Source organism: Vipera berus (assembly GCF_964194415.1).
Source record: "Vipera berus genome assembly, chromosome: W".
NCBI classification, from domain to species: domain Eukaryota; kingdom Metazoa; phylum Chordata; class Lepidosauria; order Squamata; family Viperidae; genus Vipera; species Vipera berus.
This window is the reverse complement of record NC_138210.1, coordinates 19,023,414-19,046,460: the sequence shown is the minus strand read 5'-3', so window position 1 is coordinate 19,046,460 and position 23,047 is coordinate 19,023,414. Positions and strand designations below refer to the sequence as shown.

At 41.6% G+C, this 23,047-nt stretch overlaps 1 protein-coding gene across 1 annotated transcript in view; it reads right to left on the bottom strand.

Moving 5' to 3' along the window:
- Positions 1–640: 640 nt before the first annotated feature.
- Positions 641–23,047, bottom strand: part of LOC308676813 (SNF-related serine/threonine-protein kinase-like) — a gene marked incomplete at both ends in the record, with an annotated part of 69,794 nt that continues 47,387 nt past the window's right edge. The window contains 2 exons of the mRNA XM_081342842.1: positions 641–885; positions 21,246–22,420. Coding sequence (XP_081198968.1) covers positions 641–885; positions 21,246–22,420 — 1,420 coding nt within the window. The remainder of the gene's footprint in view (positions 886–21,245; positions 22,421–23,047) is intronic.

The window sequence follows — 23,047 nt, the reverse complement described above, 5'->3', positions numbered from 1 at the left end:
CCCCCCCAGAAGGGACCCATCCACCTGTTCAAACCTAATAGGGGTAGCCAGTGGTTTCATGCCGATTCCGGCTTCGGCCACCACGGCCTTACTGTTCAGGCAGCGGGTGCAGCCAGAATCAATCAAGGCCTTGTACTCCCCCCGACCGTTGGTGACTCTTCCTTCTCTTGGGTTCTCTGCCAGGGGGTGACCCCCTCTGTTTGTTGAGCCATCCTTGATCTCTCCGGGCCCTTCCTAGGTTTAGGTGTGGACCCGCTCTTCCCTGGGGTTGGCGGGGGTCCCCGTGGAATGGGAAGGGGGCATTCTGCTGCTTGATGGCCAGGCCAGTCACACCAGAAACACCTAAACGATGGCCAGGAAGGAAGCCCAGAGGAGCCAGTACCGGGAACTGGGGTCCTGCGTCCTTCATCCCTCGACTTTTCTACGCTTCTACAGGACATGGCCAGTTCCTCCCCCTTGTTCCTGAACTCACGCAGCCCTGCGTCCAGGTCCACCACCATACGGTAGCTCGGGTGGAGAGAGCAGCTGGTTGGCGGGTGCGGGGAGACAATGCCGGCTCTCCCAGCTGTCTGGCAGTGATGCAAACAAGCCACGGAGACTCTCAGCTGGTTGGCAGTGGCAGGGAAAGGTTTGGGTGCTCTCAGCTGTCTGGCGGTGACGTGAGCAGGCCGCCGGAGCTCTCAGCTGTTCGGTGGAGGCAGGGAGGCCGGCAGTGATGTGAGCAGGCCGCCGGAGCTCTCAGCTGCTCAGCGGAGGCAGGGAGGCGGTTCCGGCACTCCCAGATGTCCATTGGTGATGTGAGCGGGCCGCCGGAGCCCTCAGCAGTTCGGTGGTGGCAGGGAGAAGGATCCAGCACTCCCAGGTGTCCGGCGGTGGCACGAGCAGCTGCCGGACCAGGATTTCCCCCCCCACTTGATTGTCGAGCCCAGGGGCTTGACACTAAACACTATTGGTAATTGTAACAAAGATGTTTTTATTTAGTTGATAATAATAACTGTATTAGCTTAATATGAGACAGTAGATATTAAGGGAAAAAGAGAGGAAATATCTGATGTTGTAACATGAGGTTTATACTAAAGATTTATGTATGCTATTGAACTATTGATTAACCCAGTCATCACGTTGCTTTTTAAATACTCAATTGTAAAATGGGAAAATTAAATAAAATATTATTTTAAAAAAGAACAAAAATTGTAGCCATCCTGAAACCTGGTAAAGAGAGGAAATCTGCAGAAGATTTTAGACCTATAGTGCTCTTAAGCATTTCTTACAAATTACTGGAGAGACTCATCTTAAACAGCATTAAACCCCTAGCCAAGGAACATACACCTATAGAACAGGCTCGATTTAGATCAAAAAGAAGCTTCTGTAATCAGGTATTGGCACTAACCTCCCATATAGACCTGATTGAGGCAGGTCCTTACATTTTCTATATGGGAGGTTAGTGCCAATACCTGATTACAGTGCACCTGTTTGGAGAATAGGTCTGTCACCACCCAAATGACTGTGTTCCCTGCACTCTCCGTTAACTCTACAATAAAATCCATAGAAATCTCTTGCCAAGGTGCTGATAAGCTTGCTACTGCCTGCAATAGCTCTGGTGTTCTACCCTGTCTTCGCTTTGCCACTGCACAAATGGGGCAGCTAGCCACATAGCTTTCAATGTCTTTCTTTATGGATGGCCACCAAAACTGTCTTTTCACAAGGTGAAGTGTTTTTACAAACCCAAAATGTCCAGCCACCTTTGAGTCGTGACATAGCTGCATAAATTTCAGTCTTTGGGCTTTAGGCACATATAGCTTCCCCCCTACCCATGGTAGTCCATCATCCATTGAGCAGAGGTTTTTATGACTCAGGAACCACTCATCCATTGCCAAAGCATGCCTGAATTCCACTCCTGCTTCGCTATCCAGGGGTTTTGACTTCTTTGCTTGCAACCATGTGGTTACTGGGGCTGCTAATTGTTTGGATGGCATGAGGGGGTCCACCACTTCTGTTTTGGTACTATTATAATGTGGCAACCTTGACAAAGCATTGGCTAAAAAATTCTTCCCCCCAGGCAGGTATTTGATAGTGAAGTTAAATCAGTGGAAATGTTGAGACCACCTCGCCTGTTTCAGTGACAGTTTTCTGGGGTTTTTTAAGGCTTCAAGGTTTTTGTGGTCAGTCCACACCTGGAAGGGGATTTTACTCTCTTCCAGGAAGTGCCTCCATGTGAGGAGGGCCCAGCGCAGGCTTCCTTCTCCCACACTACCCACCTTTGTTCTGTCTTAGTGAGTTTTCTGAATGTGTAAGCATAGGGTTGTAACCGGCCCTCTTGGTTTTCTTGGAGCAGTACCATGCCTACTGCTACATCGCTGGCGGGTTTCTCTGTGTCTGGGTGCTTTGGGACCGGCTCAGATGAGAAAAGTCTTTTTAACTTCTCGAATGCGGCTTGACATTTCATAGTCCATTTCAATGGTTGGCTAGGTTTTGGTTTACCCTCCCCTTTTGTTTTTAGCAAATTGGTAATGGGGAGCGTGATCTGAGCAAAAGAAGGCATGAACTGACGGTACAAATTAGCGAACCCCAGGAAACATTGCAATCACCTCGTGCGTGGCGGTGCCCATTCTAGCACTGCCCTTTTTCTGGGTCCATCTCTATCCCATTTTGGGATATACAATATCCCAAATAGTCAATCTTCTCCTTATGGAACTCACACTTTGACAGTTTGGTGTAGAGTTGGGTGGCCCACAATTTATTTACTATTTACTACTATTTACTATTTACTACTATTTACTATTTACTATTGATCAATTTTACGTGCTCCTCCCTTGTTTTGGTGAAAATTAAGATGTCATCCAAATATACAAGAACCCCCTTGTAGAGGTGCTACTGGAGGACCTCATTGATCAGTTGCATGAACGCTGCCGGCACTCCTTGCAGTCCAAATGGGAGCACCCTAAATTGGAAGCACCCCATGGGGCAGTTAAATGCCATCTTCCATTCGTCCCCTTCCTTAATCCTAACCCGGTAATATGCTTCCTGTAGGTCCAATTTTGAGAATATTTTCCCCTTTGCTAGGTGGACCAACATATCCATCAGAGGCAGGGGATAAATATTGTTTTCGCTCACTGCATTTAAAGACTTGTAGTCTACACAGTGGCGAAGAGATCTGTCTTTTTTTTCTTGGAATAAAACTGGAGCCGTTTTTGGTCTCACTGGCTGAAACCTCATGCCAATTTTTTCTCTATGAATTTCTGCAATTCCCCTAGCTCCCAAGGGGTCATCGAGCACATTTTAGGCTTAGGTAACTTGTTGCCCGGTAGGATCTAAATGGTGCAGTCAGTGGGCCGATGGGGGGGGGGTAGCTCATCGGACTGCTCTTCACTGAACACCTCAGCTAAATCCTGGTATTCCTCGGGCACAGTTTCCAACCCCCAATCTTTCGCCACTACTACCACCTCCGGGGTTCCTTTTGTCTTGGTCTTGTGGTTTCCACCCCACACTGGGATATTCCTTTGGGAATCTCAACTCTCCGGTTCTCCAGTCCACCCTTGGGTTCCATTTCCTCAACCATGTCATTCTCCATATTAGGGGCCACTCCATGCCAGGGGTTACTATAAAAGTCAACATCTCTGTGTGATCCCCCATCATAAGCTGGATTGGCTGGGTGGCAAGGGTGGCTGGGATCCCCCCTGTGATGGACCCATCTAATTGGCCGAATGAAATTGGTTTCTTCAACCTCTTCACCAGGATTCCTAGGTTCCCCAAAAAGGTTGGGCTTATTTGGCAACGGGTGCAACCCAAGTCCACTAGGACCTTCAGGGTTATCTTTCTCAGTATCCCTGAACTCAATAGTTCTATGGTTCTGATGAGGGCTGTGATGGGTCCACTTACTAGGGGTTCGTCTTCAGAGTTGCTCTCGGGAGAGTCGGGCGATTTTCCAGCCTGAGCCAGCGCTCTTCATGGCGGTCTCCCTGGGTCGTTGCAAGGTCTTATCAGGCTTCCTTCCACTGGCTCAGTTGGGTTTTCACATGGGAGTCTTTGAACGGCATTCTGCAGCCCAGTGCCCCTCCTTACTGCACTTGAAGCAAGCTATTGAGTGTGGTGCTGTAGAGGGGGGGGGTTGTTGCCTCCAGTTTTTCCCCCTGAGGAGGAGCATCTCCAGGTTCACCCCAGGTGCTGCTGCCTTCAGGCTTGGTTGATCTCAGCTTCCTTGGCTAGAATACACCAGTCATGGAGGTGGTCTGGATCTCCCCTAGCGATACATGGGTGGTACAGGTCATCATTCAGCCCATCTTTGAAATGGCCCACTAGGACATCCTCTGGCCAGTTAAGTTGGCACGCCAGGTCTCTAAACTCCTCCATATACTCAGCCACTGGGCGATGAACTTGCTTCACTGTTTTTATGCATTCTCTAGCCTTCCGATCGGCCAAGGGGTCCTCAAACCTTCTCCTCAGGGCAGCCATGAATTTGTTGAAGTTTCAAAGTTCAGAAGCGTCGGTGTTATGTAGGGTCACCATCCAATGAGCTGCCGCTCCCTCCAGGGCCATGGTCATCTCTCACCCATCCGTTGTCACTGAGGATGTGCCTAATGTAAGGACGTGCCTCAATCAGTCCTCCCAAGGAAGCAGAACTCTTGAAAAAGCATCATTTCAAAAGAAACTTTTATTGGGAGGTGTTGACAGCAGGATTAGAAGGTAGGATCTGAGGGTTTCCCACGCGACTCAAATAGTCAAAAGAGTCCAAACTAACCCCACCCCAACTGTCCGTCCATACGGTTCAAATGGGCCAATCCACAGCTGTGAAAGCGTTGTGGGAACGGATTAAAGTGTCGCTTCCAAGGCTGTTAGGTCTCTGCGCCGTTTCTTCCTCAGCCGGAAATAAAGCAGATGGCTGGAGGCACATTCCATTCTCACCCCGATAGAGAACCATCAAAGAGGATAGAGCAAGGAACAAAGCAAAGGAAATACACATCAGCACTCCAAGCATCCCCCCCCAGGAGAATGGCAGAACCCGAAATGAGTAACAAATCCCATGGCCATAGAAAGACCGGATTTTGAAAGAAAATGGATTTCAGCAAGAGAAAAAAAATTTGTTGCTGTGTTCATCGACTTATCATCAGCCTATGGTACAGTGTGGAGAGAAGGGATGATTCTAAAATTCTTATGTACTGTGCCTAGTAAGAAAACAGCTATTATACTCAAGAATATGCTTTCAAACAAATATACTGAAGTACATCTAGGTCAGGCATGTCAAACTGCCGGCCAGCGGCCCGGATGCATCATACTGAAACCACGCCCACCCCATTGCTGGCAATGGGGAAAAAGTCGTGATACATTGTGCGACGTCACGTGATGTCGCGAGTTTGACATGCCTGATAGATGGCCAAATTAGTCAGAAGTATAGGTTAAATCAGGGGTCCCCAAACTGTGGGCTGCCAGCGCTAGCACCACCCTGCCCCTGAGCATCCCGCCGGCACTAGCGCCGCCCCAGGCATCCCACAGGCACTAGCTCCACTCCAAGCATCACGCTGGCACTAGCACTGCCTGCCCCAAAGCATCCCATTGGCACTAGTGCTGCCCATAGCGTTCCGCCAGCGCTAGCGCCGACCCATTTGCAGCACTCGCACCCACACAGCCATTTGAAAATGTGCATGCACTCATGCATGGCCCATTTGTGCACACACATGTAGCAGTGCCTGCCTCCCTTTCTACCAGGCACTGCTGCAAGAAAGTTTATATATGCTGATGACATTGTGCTGATAAAACAATCTGAAGACTTTAATACCTCTGAAATACCTTGAAAATGATTTAAAGGAAATGGATAAGTTTTTTGAAATCTGAAGGCTAAAACCCAACGTTTAACAAAACCAATTGCCTGTTTTCATTTGAACAACAGACAAGCTAACTATACACCAGAAGTGGAATTTAGTAACCAGCTAAAGTTTAATTTTAATCCCAAGTATTTAGGATTGACCCTTGATCTCTCCTTAATCTATAGGGAACACTTAAGAAAAATAAAAACCAGTAACAATATTCTACATAAACTTTCTGGCACCAGCTGGAAAATGAGTGCTACAGCTCTTAGGTCATCAGCACTTGCTTTGGTATATTTGGCAGCTGAGTATTGCAGCCCTGTATGGTTAAATAGCATTCACACAAAAGAGGTGGACACCCAGCTTAATCATACTATGTGGCTAATATCAGGAACTATTAAATCAACACCTTCTGAATGGCTATTGGTACTATCTAACATACCACCTCCACACCTTAGAACAGGGCTTTTCAACCGGTGGTACGTGTACCACCAGTGGTACTTTAGGACCTGGCTGGTAGTACACAAGCCCTAGCCAAGTGTAGCGGGGGAGAGAACCAGCTAAAGCGGCACCGCACAGACCTGGAGATCAGCTGGAGCTGCAGAGCTTGGCAGAAGCTTGCCAGGATCGGCGCACATGGCAACATGGTAATTGGAGCTTCCAGCACACCCGGAGAAAAGGAGGAGGAGGGTGGAGAGAAGTATAAAAGGGGTAGAGCGAGAAGAGGGTTTTCTTACCAAAGCAGTGAGGAGAGACAGAGCGAGAGGCCTGTTTTTGGAGGAAGGGCGAGCAAGCGGCCAGTTTTTGGGGGAAGGGCAAGTGAGTGAGCTGGGCAGGAGCCCAGGATTGGCCCGTGCAGCTACAGCTGATCAGAACTTTTGCTGAGCCCGCTAAAAGCACTGATCAGCTGGAGGCCAGCGCTGATCCTGGCGCTTCTCCTGAGCCCTCCAGAAGTGCTGATCAGCTGGAGCCCAGCTTTCTGGGAGAAGTGTATGAGAGAGACGGAGGAAAGGCTTTCTGGGAGAATGTGTGAGAGACAGAGGAAAGGCTTTCTGGGAGAATGTGTGAGAGAGACGGAGGAAAGACTTTCTGGGAGAATGTGTGAGAGAGACGGAGGAAAGACTTTCTGGGAGAAGTGTGTGGGAGAGATGGAGGAAAGGCTTTTTGTGAGAAGTGTATGAGAGAGACAAAGGAAAGGCTTTCTGGGAGAATGTGTGAGAGAGACAGAAGAAACGCTTTCTGGGAGAAGTGTGTCGGAGAGATGGAAGAAAGGCTTTCTGGGAGAATGTGTGAGAGAGATGGAGGAAAGGCTTTCTGGGAGAAGTATGGGAGAGCGAGCGAGGGGCTTTTGCAAGTGAAGGGTGAAAGAAAAAAGGAAAAAAGTGAGGGGGAGAAGGGAAAAAGAAAAGGCATTGACTTCCTACTTTCTCTGTTGCAGTAGCTGGAAGCATTAACATTGAACCTGAACTTTTTACTTTTCCATATTATAAACTAGCCATTTCTCTAACAACAAATGAACCTAACAGTAAAATCCAAAATCCTCCCCCTTTTTTTAGTCATCAAGTTTTTGACACCTTGCTAAGCACTGGTGGCACTGGCCTTGGTGGAGCAGTGGGCTAATGCCTCCTTAAGTAACACCAGCTGCCTGCAATTAGTGCAGGTTCGCATCCCACCAGGCTCAAGGTTGACTCAGCCTTCCATCCTTCCGAGGTAGGTAAAATGAGGACCCAGATTGTTGGGGGCAATTAAGCTGACTTTGTAATAATGCCGCTGGGGTGTGTGTGAAAGCCCTAATAAGCAGGCATATACATAGAATGAAGGCTACTGCTAAGCTTGTAAGCCGCCCTGAGTCTTCGGAGAAGGGCGGGATATAAATGGAATAAAAATAAAAATAAATAAATAAAAATATTGTCATGTCCTAAAAGTGGTACAATCTCTGAAAAGATTGAAAAGCCCTGCCTTAGAAGACTATTAGCCTTAAAAGGGGAGTGGCAAAACTGTTAAGGCAAACCAATTATTACCTATACACAAGGACTGTCATGATCAATTTCTCAGACTCAAATCTCGGAACCATGGAAACTTGGACAGCAATTAGTCAGAGAAGACTTTGATATTGAGACAGCATGGTACCAGGAATGGGCAACTTCTAACCCACAACTGTTTAATTTAGTGTCTGATCCAGTACAATGCCCCTCCAGCTTTGATCTTCCAAGGAAAAACTGGACAGTGCTCAACTGGATCCAAAACCATGGCAGGTGCCAATATTGGAACTTCAAATGGGGGCTGGTTGATAATACCAACTGTGACTGTGCAAACTCCCCACAAACTTTACATCATATTGCAATGGAATGCCCCCTCAGGTTCCCTGGATCCCTGCAATAACTAGATCATCTTGAGGGCACTGTTGTCCAATGGCTTAATGGTCTAGAACAGGGGTGTCAAACTCACAATATCACGTGACGTATCTCGACTTTTTTTCCATTGCTGGCAATGGGGTTGGTGTGGTTTCACCATGACGCATCTGGCCTGTGGGCCAGCACTTTGACACCCCTGGTCTAGAAGATATCCGGCCATAGGCTTAGCCAGTCTAGTAACTGCTCATACATAATTTAATTTTATTCACAATTTTATTCATCATTCATATTGTGCATTTTTAAAATAATTCACTGTTCTGGTGTTTTATGTTTTGATACACATTTTATATGCTGTTTTGCGAATTTTATGCATTAATGCTGTATTCTGTTACACCATACAAAATAACATAATTTATGACCTGACCAAATCTGAAGAAGTACAGACATTTTAAAATGCTAACAATTTCTTTTCCTTGCACTTTTTAAAACTACAATCAATATTTACAAACCACACTTCAAATTTCAGCTGTGATATCAATAATTGCTTTACCAGATGTATTTCATCCAATAATTTAGTTTATATGGACTCTTCCACACCTCTGTGTCTATTACATAATCCCATAATAAGTAAAAGCAGGGCTTTTTTTCTCATAGAACGCTCAGAACGGCGTTCCGGCACCTTTTTTTGGGAAAAAAAACCCTTTTCAACAAGCTGTGTTGAGATTGCCAGGAGCACGAATCGGCACGTGCTGAGAAACGCCGATCTCGCGCTCCTGCAATCTCCCTCGCTCGATTTCAGCTTCCCTTGCTACAAGAGAAAGCAGGCTGAAACGTAGCGAGGGAGATTGCCAGGAACGCAAATCGGCTGATCTCGCTTGCACTGCTGAAATCTCCCTCGCTTCGTTTCAGCCTGCTTTCTCTTGTAGCAAGGGAAGCTGAAATCGAGCGAGGGAGATTGCAGGAGCGCGAGATCGGCTGATTCGCGTTCCTGGCAATCTCCCTTGCTCCATTTCAGCTTGCTTTCTGCAAGAGAAAGCCGGGCCGCAGGGCCGCCTCCATGGGTACTGCTCTAACGTAGAGAGGGAAGGACAAAGAGGGAGGGAAGGAAGAAAGAAAGGAAGGAAAGAAAGGACAATGGGAGAGGGAGGGAGAGAAAGAGAGAGAGAGAAAGAGAGAGAGAGAGAGAGAGAAAGAGAGGGAGAGAGAGGAGAAAGAAATAGGGAGAGAAAGAGGGAGAGAGAGAGAAGGAGAAAGAAAGGGAGAGAAATAGAGGGAGAGAAAGAGGGAGAGGGAAAGAGAGAGGGAGAGAAAGAAAGAGAGAGAGACAAGGAGAAAGAGGGAGGGAAATAGAGGGAGAGAGAGAAAAGGAGAAATAGAGGGAAAGAAAAATAGGGAGAGAAAGGGAGAGAGAGAGAAGGAGAAAGAAAGGGAGGGAAATGGAGAGAGAAAGAGGGAGAAATAGAGGGAAAGAGAAAAATAGGGAGAGAGAGAGAGAGGAGAGAGAAAGAAAGAGGGAGGGGGAGAGAGGGAGAGAAAGAGAAGGGGAGAGAGAGAAATTAAATTAGTAACATGATTGTTAAGTGAATCTGGTTTCCCCACTAACTTTGCTTGTCAGAAGGTTGCAAAAGGCAATCACATGACCCTGGAACAATGTGACCATCATAAATATGAATCGATTGCAAAGCATCCGAATGTAAATCACATGACCCTGGGGATGCTGCAACGGTCATAAGTGTGAAAAATGGTCATAAGTCACTTTTTTCAGTGCCGTCGTAACTGAACAGTCACTGGGCGACTGGTGGTACTTGGACATTGCCTTGTCCTAAAAGTGGTGCAATGGATGAAAAGGTTGAAAAGCCCTGTTTTAGTATACCGGTAGTATTTGGTTCAGAATATTTTTTTTCTTGTTTTCCTTCTCTAAAAACTGGGTGCGTCTTATGGTCCGAAAAATACGGTAGTTCTTGCCTTGCTCAGCAGTGCAGGTTGATCCCTTTCCATCGTCCCACCCTTCCTTTCCTCACACAGCCTGCTACTTGACCACAAAGAGCTGCTGCCCAGCACATTAGATCACAATAAATTACTGGTTGACCTCTACCTTCTGGAGTGTTCAGTTTCTAATTTTATGGCCTGTATCAATCAGATTATTGAATGGTGTCTGAAATGCAGCCATCTAACACAGAAATCCAAGCCACATGGAGTGGAGCCTTAAGAGCCAGACTAGAGTTTACAGATGCTCACTTTTCATAAACTAAATCCTTGGCCAGGAGGCAGAATCATGCATCTCCTTCCTTGTGATCAGAGTTACTGATAAAACACACTATGCAAATACACAGATCTGGGTCAGTAAAGAATCCATATAGATAGTCTGACAGTATTTCTTATTTCTTTGAATCCACAACTAATCTTTGAATTGGACAGCATATCACATACCTGTGTCTGATATTATTACAGAGTTATAAAATAGACTGCTGTCACTAAATAATTATATGAGATTCTAGATCTATCAGCCCAGTTCATCGCAGGTCTGAACTCCCATGCAGTGAAAAGGAGAGGGGTTGCAACTTCTGTTTGTAGTTATCCACGTTTCTGCACACTGAGATAATCGGCCATCGTACAAATACAGAGCCTATCATGCTTTTATATTTATATATGGAACAGATACATTACCTGAAATTTTTGGAATGTGTAAAAAATTTGAACCAGCCCAGAAACTCATTTCCCATTGTTTGTGTATATAGAAAGTAAACCCTGAAATAGATTTGGAAAGAGCAAGGACTTTGATTAAATGGAAATGTTGCTAAGCATAGAACTGTTGAGTTAATTTGCAGCTGTTTCTGCTGTTTTCTTTTTATGTGCTTATGATTTTAAATCACATTTTAAAATCAGCCAAATCAGGAATAAGATTGTGACTGAAAGAATACTAATTCTGAAAATGTTAAATTTAGCTTTAGTGTAATTTGCTTGTTTACTGTAGCTAAAAAGAAATTATATTTCTAAAGCATTGGTTTGGATCATTGTAAAGAAAAAAGATTTAATATTTATGATTCAAAAATATAAATATGTGAGAAACATGTTTTTAAAGACCTTTGCAGCTTGTTCTCATATATACCTTGCCACAAAGGAATAACTAAAATTATGAAATTTAGAATCTACCAAGCTTCCCTCCCATGGACAGAAGACAATCCATGGCAAATGTGAATCAGTAATCCATAGTTTCGCAGCAATAATAAATCTAATTATGCTATGCATATTTAAGTTAGCCAAACCCTGGAGCAGTGGTAGCAATCTTCTATCACAATGGCAAGCCCTTTAAGATTATATTTTTAAAGAACCAATGGAACCCCTGACAGAGGCACTGGAAATATAACTTGTTAAGTGTAAAAGAAATTAATGTCAACTTCCATGCATTCCCTCAACGTCAATGTTCGCTACTAAAAAAACTAGGAAACTTTAAAAGAAACTATAATTGTAGAACTGATTTTTTTTACTTTTTTTATTTTTAGTGTAAAAGTGTGACACCAAATTAAAACATGAAAAAAAATCACCAATTACTTTTCAACAACCTGTCCTGCTAACAAAAAGGCCAGAATATCAACAGGCACGACAGAACACACAGAAATGACAATGCCTGTTAATATATCTGATCTTGATAAGCAGAGCCAAACCGCAAATGACTGGCCAGACTACTGGACCTATGAGCAAAAAAAAAGATTTTTGCTTGAAGAATGACTGGCTCTATACTTGTAACATGAAACTTGGCTGTACGCCTTGTAAAAAAGTTGGAACTCTTGGTGTTGAGTCAAAAATGGGTATGAAACTTTCCAAAGAATGGATTAACAATGAGATAACCTATTCTGGCACAGATAGGAAGCAACAGTTGACCTCAGTTTTGGCTGTATGGAATAATTTTGAATCCCTTGTGTATCATTTTGAACAAGTAATGCATGATCCTACAAGAGATAAAAATGATAAATGCACTTATGATGGCTTGAAAAGAAAAATAACATCTACAGAATTTTTATTGGACCTAGGATTGATGTGTGATGCTCTCCAAGAATTGTCAGATTTAAGTTTGGATCTACAGGACCGCAACATCAACTTGTATAAGGCAAATAAGAAAATAAAAATACTGGTACAAGTTTTTGAAGAAAGAAGACAGAACTTTGGGCCCTATTATAAATGTGCTGTTGCTGCTGTAAGTGATCTTCGCTTTCGTGGAGTTTTACTTCACAAAAGAGATTCAAGAAAGGATCCTCCCATTGACCCAAGTATATTTTATACAAAATTGAGAGAGTCAATTGAAAAAAGATTACTTGATAGCAAAGACGATGAGTTGGCATATTGGTCTCGCGTACTTGATCAAAAACATTGGCCTGAAGATGTTAATACTCAACTGACATTTGGAGAAGTGGAAATTAGAAACTTATCAATCAGACTGCAACTAAATGAAAGAGAAATGATTTGTGGATTCCGTGAATACATTCTCGAAAAGACATACCCAGAAAAACTGTTGCATTTGATACGGACTCTGAATACCATTCCTATTTCAAGTGAATGTGAACGTGGATTTTCACAGATGAATCTAATTGCCACCTCAACAAGAGCTTCGTTAAAGACTAAGACAATTTCAGCACTTTTGTTCATCAAATTTGTCGGACCACCTCCGAGACTTTTCAATCCTTCAAAGTACGTTGATCTGTGGTTACTCAGAGGATGACATTTGGCCATAGATACTAAGAGCAAGGAAAGGAGTCGAGAACATTTGCCAGACGAGAATTGGACAAAAGTTTGGAATTATCTATGAACATTTGCCTTAAATACAATAAATTAAATGCATGTTAAGAATTGAATATATAATTGTTTAATTATATAAATAAATATATAAATAAAATTATATAAATAAATAACAAGATGAGAGTTCTGGCACCTTTTTTTTTTTAGAAAAAAAGCCCTGAGTAAAAGTCCTATCATTTGGGCTTTGGATATGGTTTGTTAGTAAAAACGGGCTATTGTGTATTTTTAAAGACATGCAGCATCTTGAACAGAACAAAACAACCCCCCCCAAACACACTTTACTTTGTATTTTAGTTCTATTAAAAACAAGAACAAATCTCAAAATACAATGTTGTTTAAAGAGTGCAACACTCCTAAAAACTCTTACCTTCATAATGGATAAAGGTACCTAGGACACATATGCACCTGAGGGAAAGGGGAGTTTAATACTTCACATGTGCAGTAGGCAGAATATAAATACATAGACAATCACTCACTAATAGTTAAATATAATCATAGTTTTCTATTACATCTCTGACAATATGTCAGCTTTTAAGTGCTGAAACAGAAGCCACAGTAGTGAGCATATAAAATTGACATGGAAGTCTTTTTTGCACCAATCAAGAGACCATTTTTATTAATTGGATTTTTGTCACACACCATGAATAGTTACATAGTGAAGAACGCTAAACATTGCTGGAAGAAATTGACAAAGATCAACTGATATTTCTGTACCCTCTCTTAAAATGCTTAGCTTTCCTCCATACAGTTCTGCCTAATTTAACTGCTACTTGAAAAATTAATTCTGTGTCAAGATTGTTTAATCTTAAATACAGATAAACTGCTAGAGGTACATTATATATTCATAGAGAAAAATATAAGACTAAAGTTGCTTTTCACAATATTTATGTGCTACAGTAACTTTAAGCAATTTGTAAAGACAAATTTAAGGGGTACAGGAAACTGTTACTTGTTCTACAATTGTTTGGTCCAATATATTTTAATGTAGTAGTTATTCTCTCCCTCTTTAACAGAACATAATACAACATACAATACATGCATAGTTATTCACTTGTGAACAAATGAATAAAAGACAACATTCAAGCTAACATCTGTAGTAGTTCACACAACCATACATAACTAAAGGCTATTTTACACCTATACAGCATAATGGTCAACACTGCTGATCTAAAGTGATTACTACAGGTGAAACTCGAAAAATTAGAATATCGTGCAAAAGTTCATTTATTTCAGTAATGCAACTTAAAAGGGGAAACTAATATATGAGATAGACTCATTACATGCAAAGCAAGATAGTTCAAGCCGTGATTTGTCATAATTGTCAGGCGAGTTTGCTGGCCAATCCAAGCACAGTAATCCCACCATCAATGAACCAGGTTTTGGTGCTTTTGGCAGTGTGGGCAGGTGCCAGGTCCTGCTTGAAAATAAAATCAGCATCCCCATAAAGCTCGTCTGCAGAAGGAAGCATGAAGTGCTCAAAAATCTCCGGGTAGATGGCTGCATTGACCCTGGACTTAATGAAGCACAGTGGACCAACACCAGCAGATGACATGGCTCCCCAAATCAACACAGACTGTGGAAACTTCACACTGGACTTCAAGCACCTTGCAGTGTGTGCCTCTCCATTCTTCCTCCAGACTCTGGGTCCTTGGTTTCCAAATGAGATGCAAAAGTTGCTCTCATCAGAAAAGAGGACTTTGGACCACTGAGCAACAGACCAGGTCTGTTTTTCTTTAGCCCAGGTAAGACGCTTCTGACGTTGTTTGTTGTTCAGGAGCGGCTTGACAAGAGGAATACGACATTTGAAGCCCATGTCCAGGATCCGTCTGTGTGTGGTGGCTCTTGATGCACTGACTCCAGCCTCAGTCCACTCCCTGTGAAAGTCCCCAACACTTTTGAATGGCCTTTTCCTGACAATCCTCTCCAGGCTGCGGTCATCCCTGCTGCTTGTGCACCTTTTTCTTCCACACTTTCCCCTTCCACATAACTTTCTATTAATGTGCTTTGATACAGCACTTGGGGAACATCCAACTTCTTTTGCAATTACCTTTTGAGGCTTTCCCTCCTTATGGAGGGTGTCAATGATGGTTTTCTGCACAACTGTCAGGTCAGCAGTCTTCCCCATGATTGTGATTCCTACTGAACCAGACTGAGAGACCATTTAAAGGCTCAGGAACCCTTTGCAGGTGTTATGGCTTAATTAGCTGATTAGGGTGGGACACTTTGAGCCTAGAATAGTGCACCTTTTCACAATATTCTAATTTTCTGAGATTGTGGATTTGGGGTTTTCATGAGCTGTACGCCATAATCATCACAATTATGACAATTATTATCACGGCTTGAACTATCTTGCTTTGCATGTAATGAGTCTATCTCATATATTAGTTTCCCCTTTAAAGTTGCATTACTGAAATAAATGAATTTTTGCACGATATTCTAATTTTTCAAGTTTCACCTATATATATACATAGACACAGAGCTGTATAGAAAAACAGAAGAAACAACTCTTGTGATTGGTCAAAAAGATGCCATTCCTAGGCTGTACATAATGTATGATAAGAATATTTACAGCAACTTGAAAATAAAAGCTGCAAAATTTATTGCCAATGCCCTTTTTATAAAATTTCTACTTTTTACATCACTGATATCTACAGTAGTGGCCAAAATTGTGGAAATCTTTTGGGAAAAGTGTATTTTTGAGGTTTTGGGAAAAGTGTATTTTTGAGGTTTGATGGCTAATAACACCACTTTTTTTGGGAGTACCATAAAATTATATATCAATGGAAAGATAATTTAATCAAGAATGTAATGCAACAAAGTTTGTTCAATTATCTGTACTGTATTCTACGAAAAGTTGTAGCCAAATAACCAGAAAAAGGAAACAGAACTTGCTTAGGTTGATATCAGGTAGCTTTCCTTCATCTGATTGTAGCCAATGAGCATGAGTGTTTAGAGAGCCAATCAGGTGTCATCTTGTTTTGGCAATGAGCCAATCAGATCACAGTAGGATTCAGTTGTTGATATCATGTATTGAATCTGAGAGGAGGACATTTGTCAGTGTGATATGTGATCGCTATCAAGTTGGTTGTGGTTTTTTGTGTTCTTTCATTTAGTGAGCTTGTAAAACGTAATAAAATTAAAGTAATGGTGCAAAGAGTTGACTGGTTGCCCAGAAAGCAATGTAAAATAGTATTATTAAGTGAACAAGGCTACAGTTATAAAGAAATTAGAGGAAAAATTGGTGGAAACGTAACCAAAGGTGGCATTTCTACTGTACCTTTCCCAAAAGGTTTCCACAATTTTGGCCACTACTGTATAAACAGTCCATATTTCTGACTCTTTATAACAGGGGTCCCCAACCCGCGGACCACTACTAGGCCTTAAGCCCTTTGGAAGTGGGTGGCAGAAGTGGCAGGCAAGCGTGCATGCACATCCCCACTGCAGAACCATCTCCTATCTCCCTCCCCTCCCCACCGGTGCGCAAAGCCGGAAAGGTTAGGGAACTCTGCTTTATAAGATCCCTGCTCAAGAAAATTTCAAGCAACCATGTTCTATGACTTCACCCATACATCAGTTCTTTCAGCTTTGTGCATGTGTATACACACACAATCATACAGAGAGTACTTATTTCACACTGGTAAAGTATCTAGGCAGTTTTAAACTAAATTGTAACAAAAGTTTGAAAAACAAAAGTGAAATATTTCATTTATGCCTTGCCACACTTGGGAAATAAAATTTATAAACCCTGAACTAGGCTAAATATTAAAATATACTGCATGATTTAGAATTATAGATGAATACATATTTACTTGGAAATAAGACATAATGAACTCATGTGGCTTCCTAGTAAAATGCTTTAGACTATACCTTCAGACAGATTTACCATACTAAAAAAAGGAAGCATACAATCGTAATCCAATGTAACAATTCTTTGGCGCTCCACAATCTATAATGTAAATGAAATACATTTTATTTGACTATTTTGCTAGCATCACAATACTACTAAGCTATGTAAACTCTGACAATAACTGTCTGGGATGCTGTTACATAATACTCTCAGTTCTTACCAGCATTGCTTTGAAGACCAGTGTACAGAGCATGACAAAGTAACATTCTTGTTTTCCCCCAAATTGGGAATATTTTATTCCAGATATTTTATTCTAGATAACATAGAGTGAGGGAAAAAGTATTTGATCCCCTGCTGATTTTGTACGTTTGCCCAGTGACAAATAAATGATCAGTCCATAATTTTAATGGTAGGTTTAACAGTGAGACATAACAACAACAAAAATCAGAAAAATGCATTTCAAAAAAGTTATAAATCGATTTACATTTTAATGAGTGAAATAAGTATTTGATCCCCTATCAATCAGCAAGATTTCTGGCTCCCAGGTGTTATTTTATACAGGTAACAAGCTGAGATTAGGAGCACTCTCTAAAAGGGAATGCTCCTAATCTCAGCTTGTTACCTGTATAAAAGACACCTGTCCACAGAAGTAATCAATCAAATTCCAAACTCTCCACCATGGCCAAGACCAAAGAGCTGTCCAAGGATGTCAGGGACAAGATTGTAGACCTACACAAGGCTGGAATGGGCTACAAGACTATTGCCAAGCAGCTTGCTGAGAAGGTGATAACAGTTGGTGCGATTATTCGCAAATGGAAGAAACACAAAATAACTGTCAATCTCCCTCAGTCTGGGGCTCCATGCAAGATCTCACCTCATGGAGTTTCAATGATCATGAGAACGGTGAGGAATCAGCCCAAAACTACATGAGAGGATCTTGTCAATGATCTCAAGGCATCTGGGACCATAGTCACCAAGAAAACAATTGGTAACACACTATGCCGTGAAGGACTGAAATTCTGCAGCACCCGCAAGGTCCTCCTGCTCAAGAAAGCACATGTACAGGCCAATGAACATCTGAATGATTCAGAGGAGAACTGGGTGAAAGTGTTGTGGTCAGATGAGACCAAAATCAAGCTCTTTGGCATCAACTCAACTCACCGTGTTAGGAGGAGGAGGAATGCTGCCTGTGACCCCAAGAACACCAACCCCACCATCAAACATGGAGGTGGAAACATTATGCTTTGGGGGTGTTTTTCTGCTAAGGGGACAGGACAACTTCACTGCATCAAAGGGACAATGGACAGGGCCATGTACCATCAAAACTTGGGTGAGAACCTCCTTCCCTCAGCCAGAGCACTGAAAATGGGCCGTGGATGGGCTTTCCAGCATGGCAATGACCCAAAACACACAGTCAAGGCAACAAAGGAGTGGCTCAAGAAGCAGCACATTAAGGCCCTGGAGTGGCCTAGCCAGTCTCCAGACCTTAATCCCATAGAAAATCTGTGGAGCAAGCTGAAGGTTTGAGCTGCCAAATGTCAGCCTTGAAACCTTAATGACTTGGAGAAGATCTGCAAAGAGGAGTGGGACAAAATCCCTCCTGAGATGTGTGCAAACCTGGTGGCCAACTACAAGAAACGTCTGACCTCTGTGATTGCCAACAAGGATTTTGCCACCAAGTCCTAAGTCACATTTTGCAAAGGGGTCAAATACTTATTTCACTCATTAAAATGCAAATCAGTTGGTAACTTTTTTGAAATGCGTTTTTCTGGATTTTTTTGTTGTTATTCTGTCTCACTGTTAAACCTACCATTAAAATTATGGACTGATCATTTCTTTGTCAGTGGGCAAACATACAAAATCAGCAGGGGATCAAATACTTTTTCCCCTCACTATACATCTTCAGAAAAAGCAGAGACATCACCCTGCCAACAAAAGTGCGTATAGTCAAGACTATGGTCTTCCCAGTTGCAATGTATGGCTGTGAAAGTTGGACCATAAGAAAGGCTGAGCACCAAAGAATTGAGGCCTTTGAACTATGGTGCTGGAGAAGACTCCTGCGAGTCCCTTGGACTGCAAGGCAATCAAACCGGTCAGTCCTAGAGTAAATCAACCCTGACTGCTCTTTAGAAGGCCAGATCCTGAAGTTGAAACTCAAATACTTTGGCCACCTAATGAGAAGGAAGGACTCACTGGAGAAGAGCCTAATGCTGGGAAAGATTGAGGGCAATAGAAGAAGGGGACGACAGAGAATGAGGTGGCTGGATGGAGTCACTGAAGCAGTATGCGTGAGCTTAAATGGACTCCAGAAGGAGGTAGAGGACAGGAAGGCCTGGAGGAACATTGTCCATGGGGTCACGATGGGTCGGACACAGTAGCCTGTCCATCATGGTTGTAACTCATGATGGTCACAAAGCAGGTCAGTCAGATGGCTGAGCTGAGTTTATGATCTTTTTTGCTGTAGTCATTAAGTGAACACATGCGGTGGTCATTATGTGAATCAGTGTTTCACTGTGGGTGGAGTTTGGCCAAAAACCAGAAGTAAATGCAGAGCTTGGGCAAAAACATTGCAAAACAGGGTCACTTGATCGCGGGCTGTTGCAAATTGCTATAAATGTGGCCTGGATGCCAAGCACATGAAATGCAGTCATGTGACCATGGGAAGAAGTGACTGTTGGAACTTCAAATCCAGGTCATAAGTACCCCCAGGTATCTCTGTCAGAACTTTTAATGGTCACTATGGGACCGTTTGTACGTCAAGAACTACCTATAAAGGTGTACAGTGCAGTGTAAGTTACATTACCTTAAGCTATATTACATTATTTAAATCTGTCGTCCAGATTTTGTTGCTAGCTTTAAAATGAGAAGTGATTTTCCATATGAAAGATGACAGGAAGGCCTGGAGGAATGTTGTCCATGGGGTCGCAATGGGTCGGACATGACTTCGCAACTAACAACATCTTCAGAAAAGTTAATTCATCTGGTCAAAAGTATTTTTTAACAGGAAAAGTGCCAACATATTTATTTGTTGGCATTTCAATACCAAGGGTTTTTTAAAAAGCAAATACATTGAATAGAAGAAAAATGCTCCATGTCAACTTGTGATATTGACTTAATTTGGAGAATTATTAAAGCAAATTAAATGTCACATCCAAAACTAAATGTGTAATTAAAATAGTTTGTTTTCCAGTAAGTTATCCCATGGTGCATTTTGAGATCCATGGAGAGGACTTGGGATATACCATATTAAAGTATTCCAATTTGCCTCTCTGATAATCTGAACAGACTTTTCTTTTATTCAAATTCCAGCAACTGCTTCTACTCTCCTTTACTAGAAATGTCTAGCTGAAATGACTGTATGTAGTTAGGTATTCTGAAGCACTTTTGATATACTTAACACTATACAAAAGTGACAATTATCTATCTTGCCTCATTTACCTGCATGCTCAAAGTACTTTATTACATCCTTAATTGGCATTCTGTTTAATATTGAAAATATTAAAGGGCACAGTGGAAAGTAGATTTGGAAGAAAAAACTTTTGTTCTTTCAATATTTTTGTCAACTGTTATTGTATATGAATTGATTTACCTGAATACACCTCAGCTACCACAAATCGGTCCATTTTAAATATTTTGCACAATACTTTATAACTGATTATATATGTCAGTAATGAATGCTTTCCCTTGGATGGGGAAAAAAACTCAAATTACAGTGTTCCTTTGTTAGATAATTCTTTAAAGATTGTCTGCATTTAATAATGGGGAAAGCTGCCTTAATTTTTTTTAAAATCTTGTCTATATCAAATCAAGATCTTCATTTCAACCATCACTTATGCTTATTATTTAAAACAAAGATGTGGGATTAAAAATCAAGAGTTCAAGAAAACTTTTCAGTGCACTTTTGCTTTGTACAAGCCTTGACATTCTGAAAGGTCCAGAAGAGATTTCAGCATCAAAATATTATTGCTTTGGTTCTGTTGCAATCACTGAGAACTATGTCACATCTCACATATTTTAAGTAATACAGAACATCTGAATAAGATTTGACGTCTTACAAAGAAACAAAAGCTCTGTTTCTAATTTAAGTGCAGAATGTGAACTGCTAAATGCTTAATTTATACTGGATTTGGACACAAGCCTTACTATAATCCAGATTTTTATAGTAAAATTAGAAAGGAAAAATTTACACAAATCTTGGTTTGTTTGGAACAAAATAAATTACTGGCTAGCTGCATGCACAGTATTACGCATTGTCATAAGAAGCAAAACTAAATATGTCATAAATTACTGCTTAAAGCCTATGTTAAAATATTAAAACAAAGTCAACAAAAGGTTCAGTGAAATAAAATATTCACAGCTCTGAACAGGAAGATTAGTGATGTCACGTAGAATGGGTTAAATTTGATTATTGTCAAACAACATGACAGCAAGTTGTCTGACCCAATGTACGTAACAGTCCCTCCTTTGGGTCTCGCTGAATATTCACAGATATTGTTTTTTCACATAGAGGTAGTTGTAGCACATTGTTTTTCAAGTTCTTGTTCTTTATTTGTTCTAACTCATTTGCTGCATCTGACATTTGGTCAGAAAATAATTTTATGCTGCCCAAAGATGAAACAGGATTTATACTCCTAGAACTTATGCACATTTTCCATATTGATTTCTCTTGCACCTTAACACTGGAAAATGAAATGGTGTTTTGGGGGTCAGTTATGTACTTAGTGCTACTGTGAATCTGAGAACCTAAACAAATGCTCATCAATTTGAAGCTTTCAACCACATCACCCGCACTTCTTGATGACAACTGTACAGAATTACCAGATCCTGCACATCTGTGAGTGGAACCTGAATTGTTATTCATGCTTCCACTAGAGCTACTGGAAGGACTTCCATCCTCTTTATGATTATCACCAGGACTTGTTTTGCCAACCCCTCCATTTCCATTGCTTGGTTTGCCTTGTCCACTTCCACCTCCCTGATTGCCAGGAGGACCTTCGCTACTATCTCTTCTATGCCAGGAGTAAGTAAATCCACTATCTTTATCTAGACATCGCCTGCTTTCTGAGTCATCATCACTTGTTTCTGAGCTACTGCAACTAGATCCACGACCCTGACTTTTCCTTCTGTGGTAATGTTTATGCACAGTGCTGGGTGAAGCAATATTCATTTTTAGCCGACTAAGTTTTGGAGGCAAATTCTCATCCGTATCAAATTCATCATCAGATTCCCCTTCTTCAAAAATCTGATTAAGGACTGGGGCACTTTTCCGGGAAGTAAGACGACTTGTAACAGAAGGTTTATGACGCAGAACAACTTGATTTGAGAGGGAAACAGTTTTTTTATCTTCACCATCCTCCTCTTCATCTTCTTGTACTCTAAACAAGCACTTCCGACTAGTTGTAGGTTTTAAATTCACTGAGGGAACAACTGAAAGTGTTGGTCCAACTAATTCAGGAATATCCTCTTTGTTGGCTGAATCATTAAGTGCCTTACTTCTGCGTCCATTAAGAACATTTTCAGCACTACGAGCAGGAGACTGAGCAACAGCTCCATGGGTCAAAGGAGAAGCTGTAAAGTCATCATCTAAATCTTGAGGAACATCATTTTTTGTTGGCCATGATTGCCTAGAATAACAATAAAATGGGGGAAACAGGAAAATGCAAATTTGGTTAAAACTAAAAAGCAAAACTAGCAAACCCTCTACTCCTTGATAACTGTTTCTCATTTTTAATATAGTATATTACTGCTGCCAGTAATATTAAAAAAGTGAGAAATAATCAACATGCATTTTAAAATTAGTCATATTTTTACTTGTTAGCTTGGGTACAAACAATTGAACAATTAATTCTGGCTGGCTGGACTATAAACTTCAGTTTCTTAAATCTTTTCAGGGCATTGCCAAGTCTCTTCTGAAAATGAAGAGACAATTTGAGGCATCTTATGAGATAACATCAGCATATAAAGAAAAAGAAAATTCTGCTAACTTCCAAACCAAGCTTTGGATCCATTTTTTTTCTCTTAATGACATTCATTGTTTAGTCTTTTTTAGTAATTAAAGTGATACTAATTTGCTGATACAGTATATAACCCAGCTCATTAGTGCTTTGAATATTCCAAATAAATAATAACTGAAGAGGTAAGTCCAACAAATACTGTGGTACCTCCAGCACACTCTTTTATAATACTGTGTTTCCCTGAAAATAAGACCCAGTCTTATATTTTGGGGGAACACCAAAAGACGCATTAGGGCT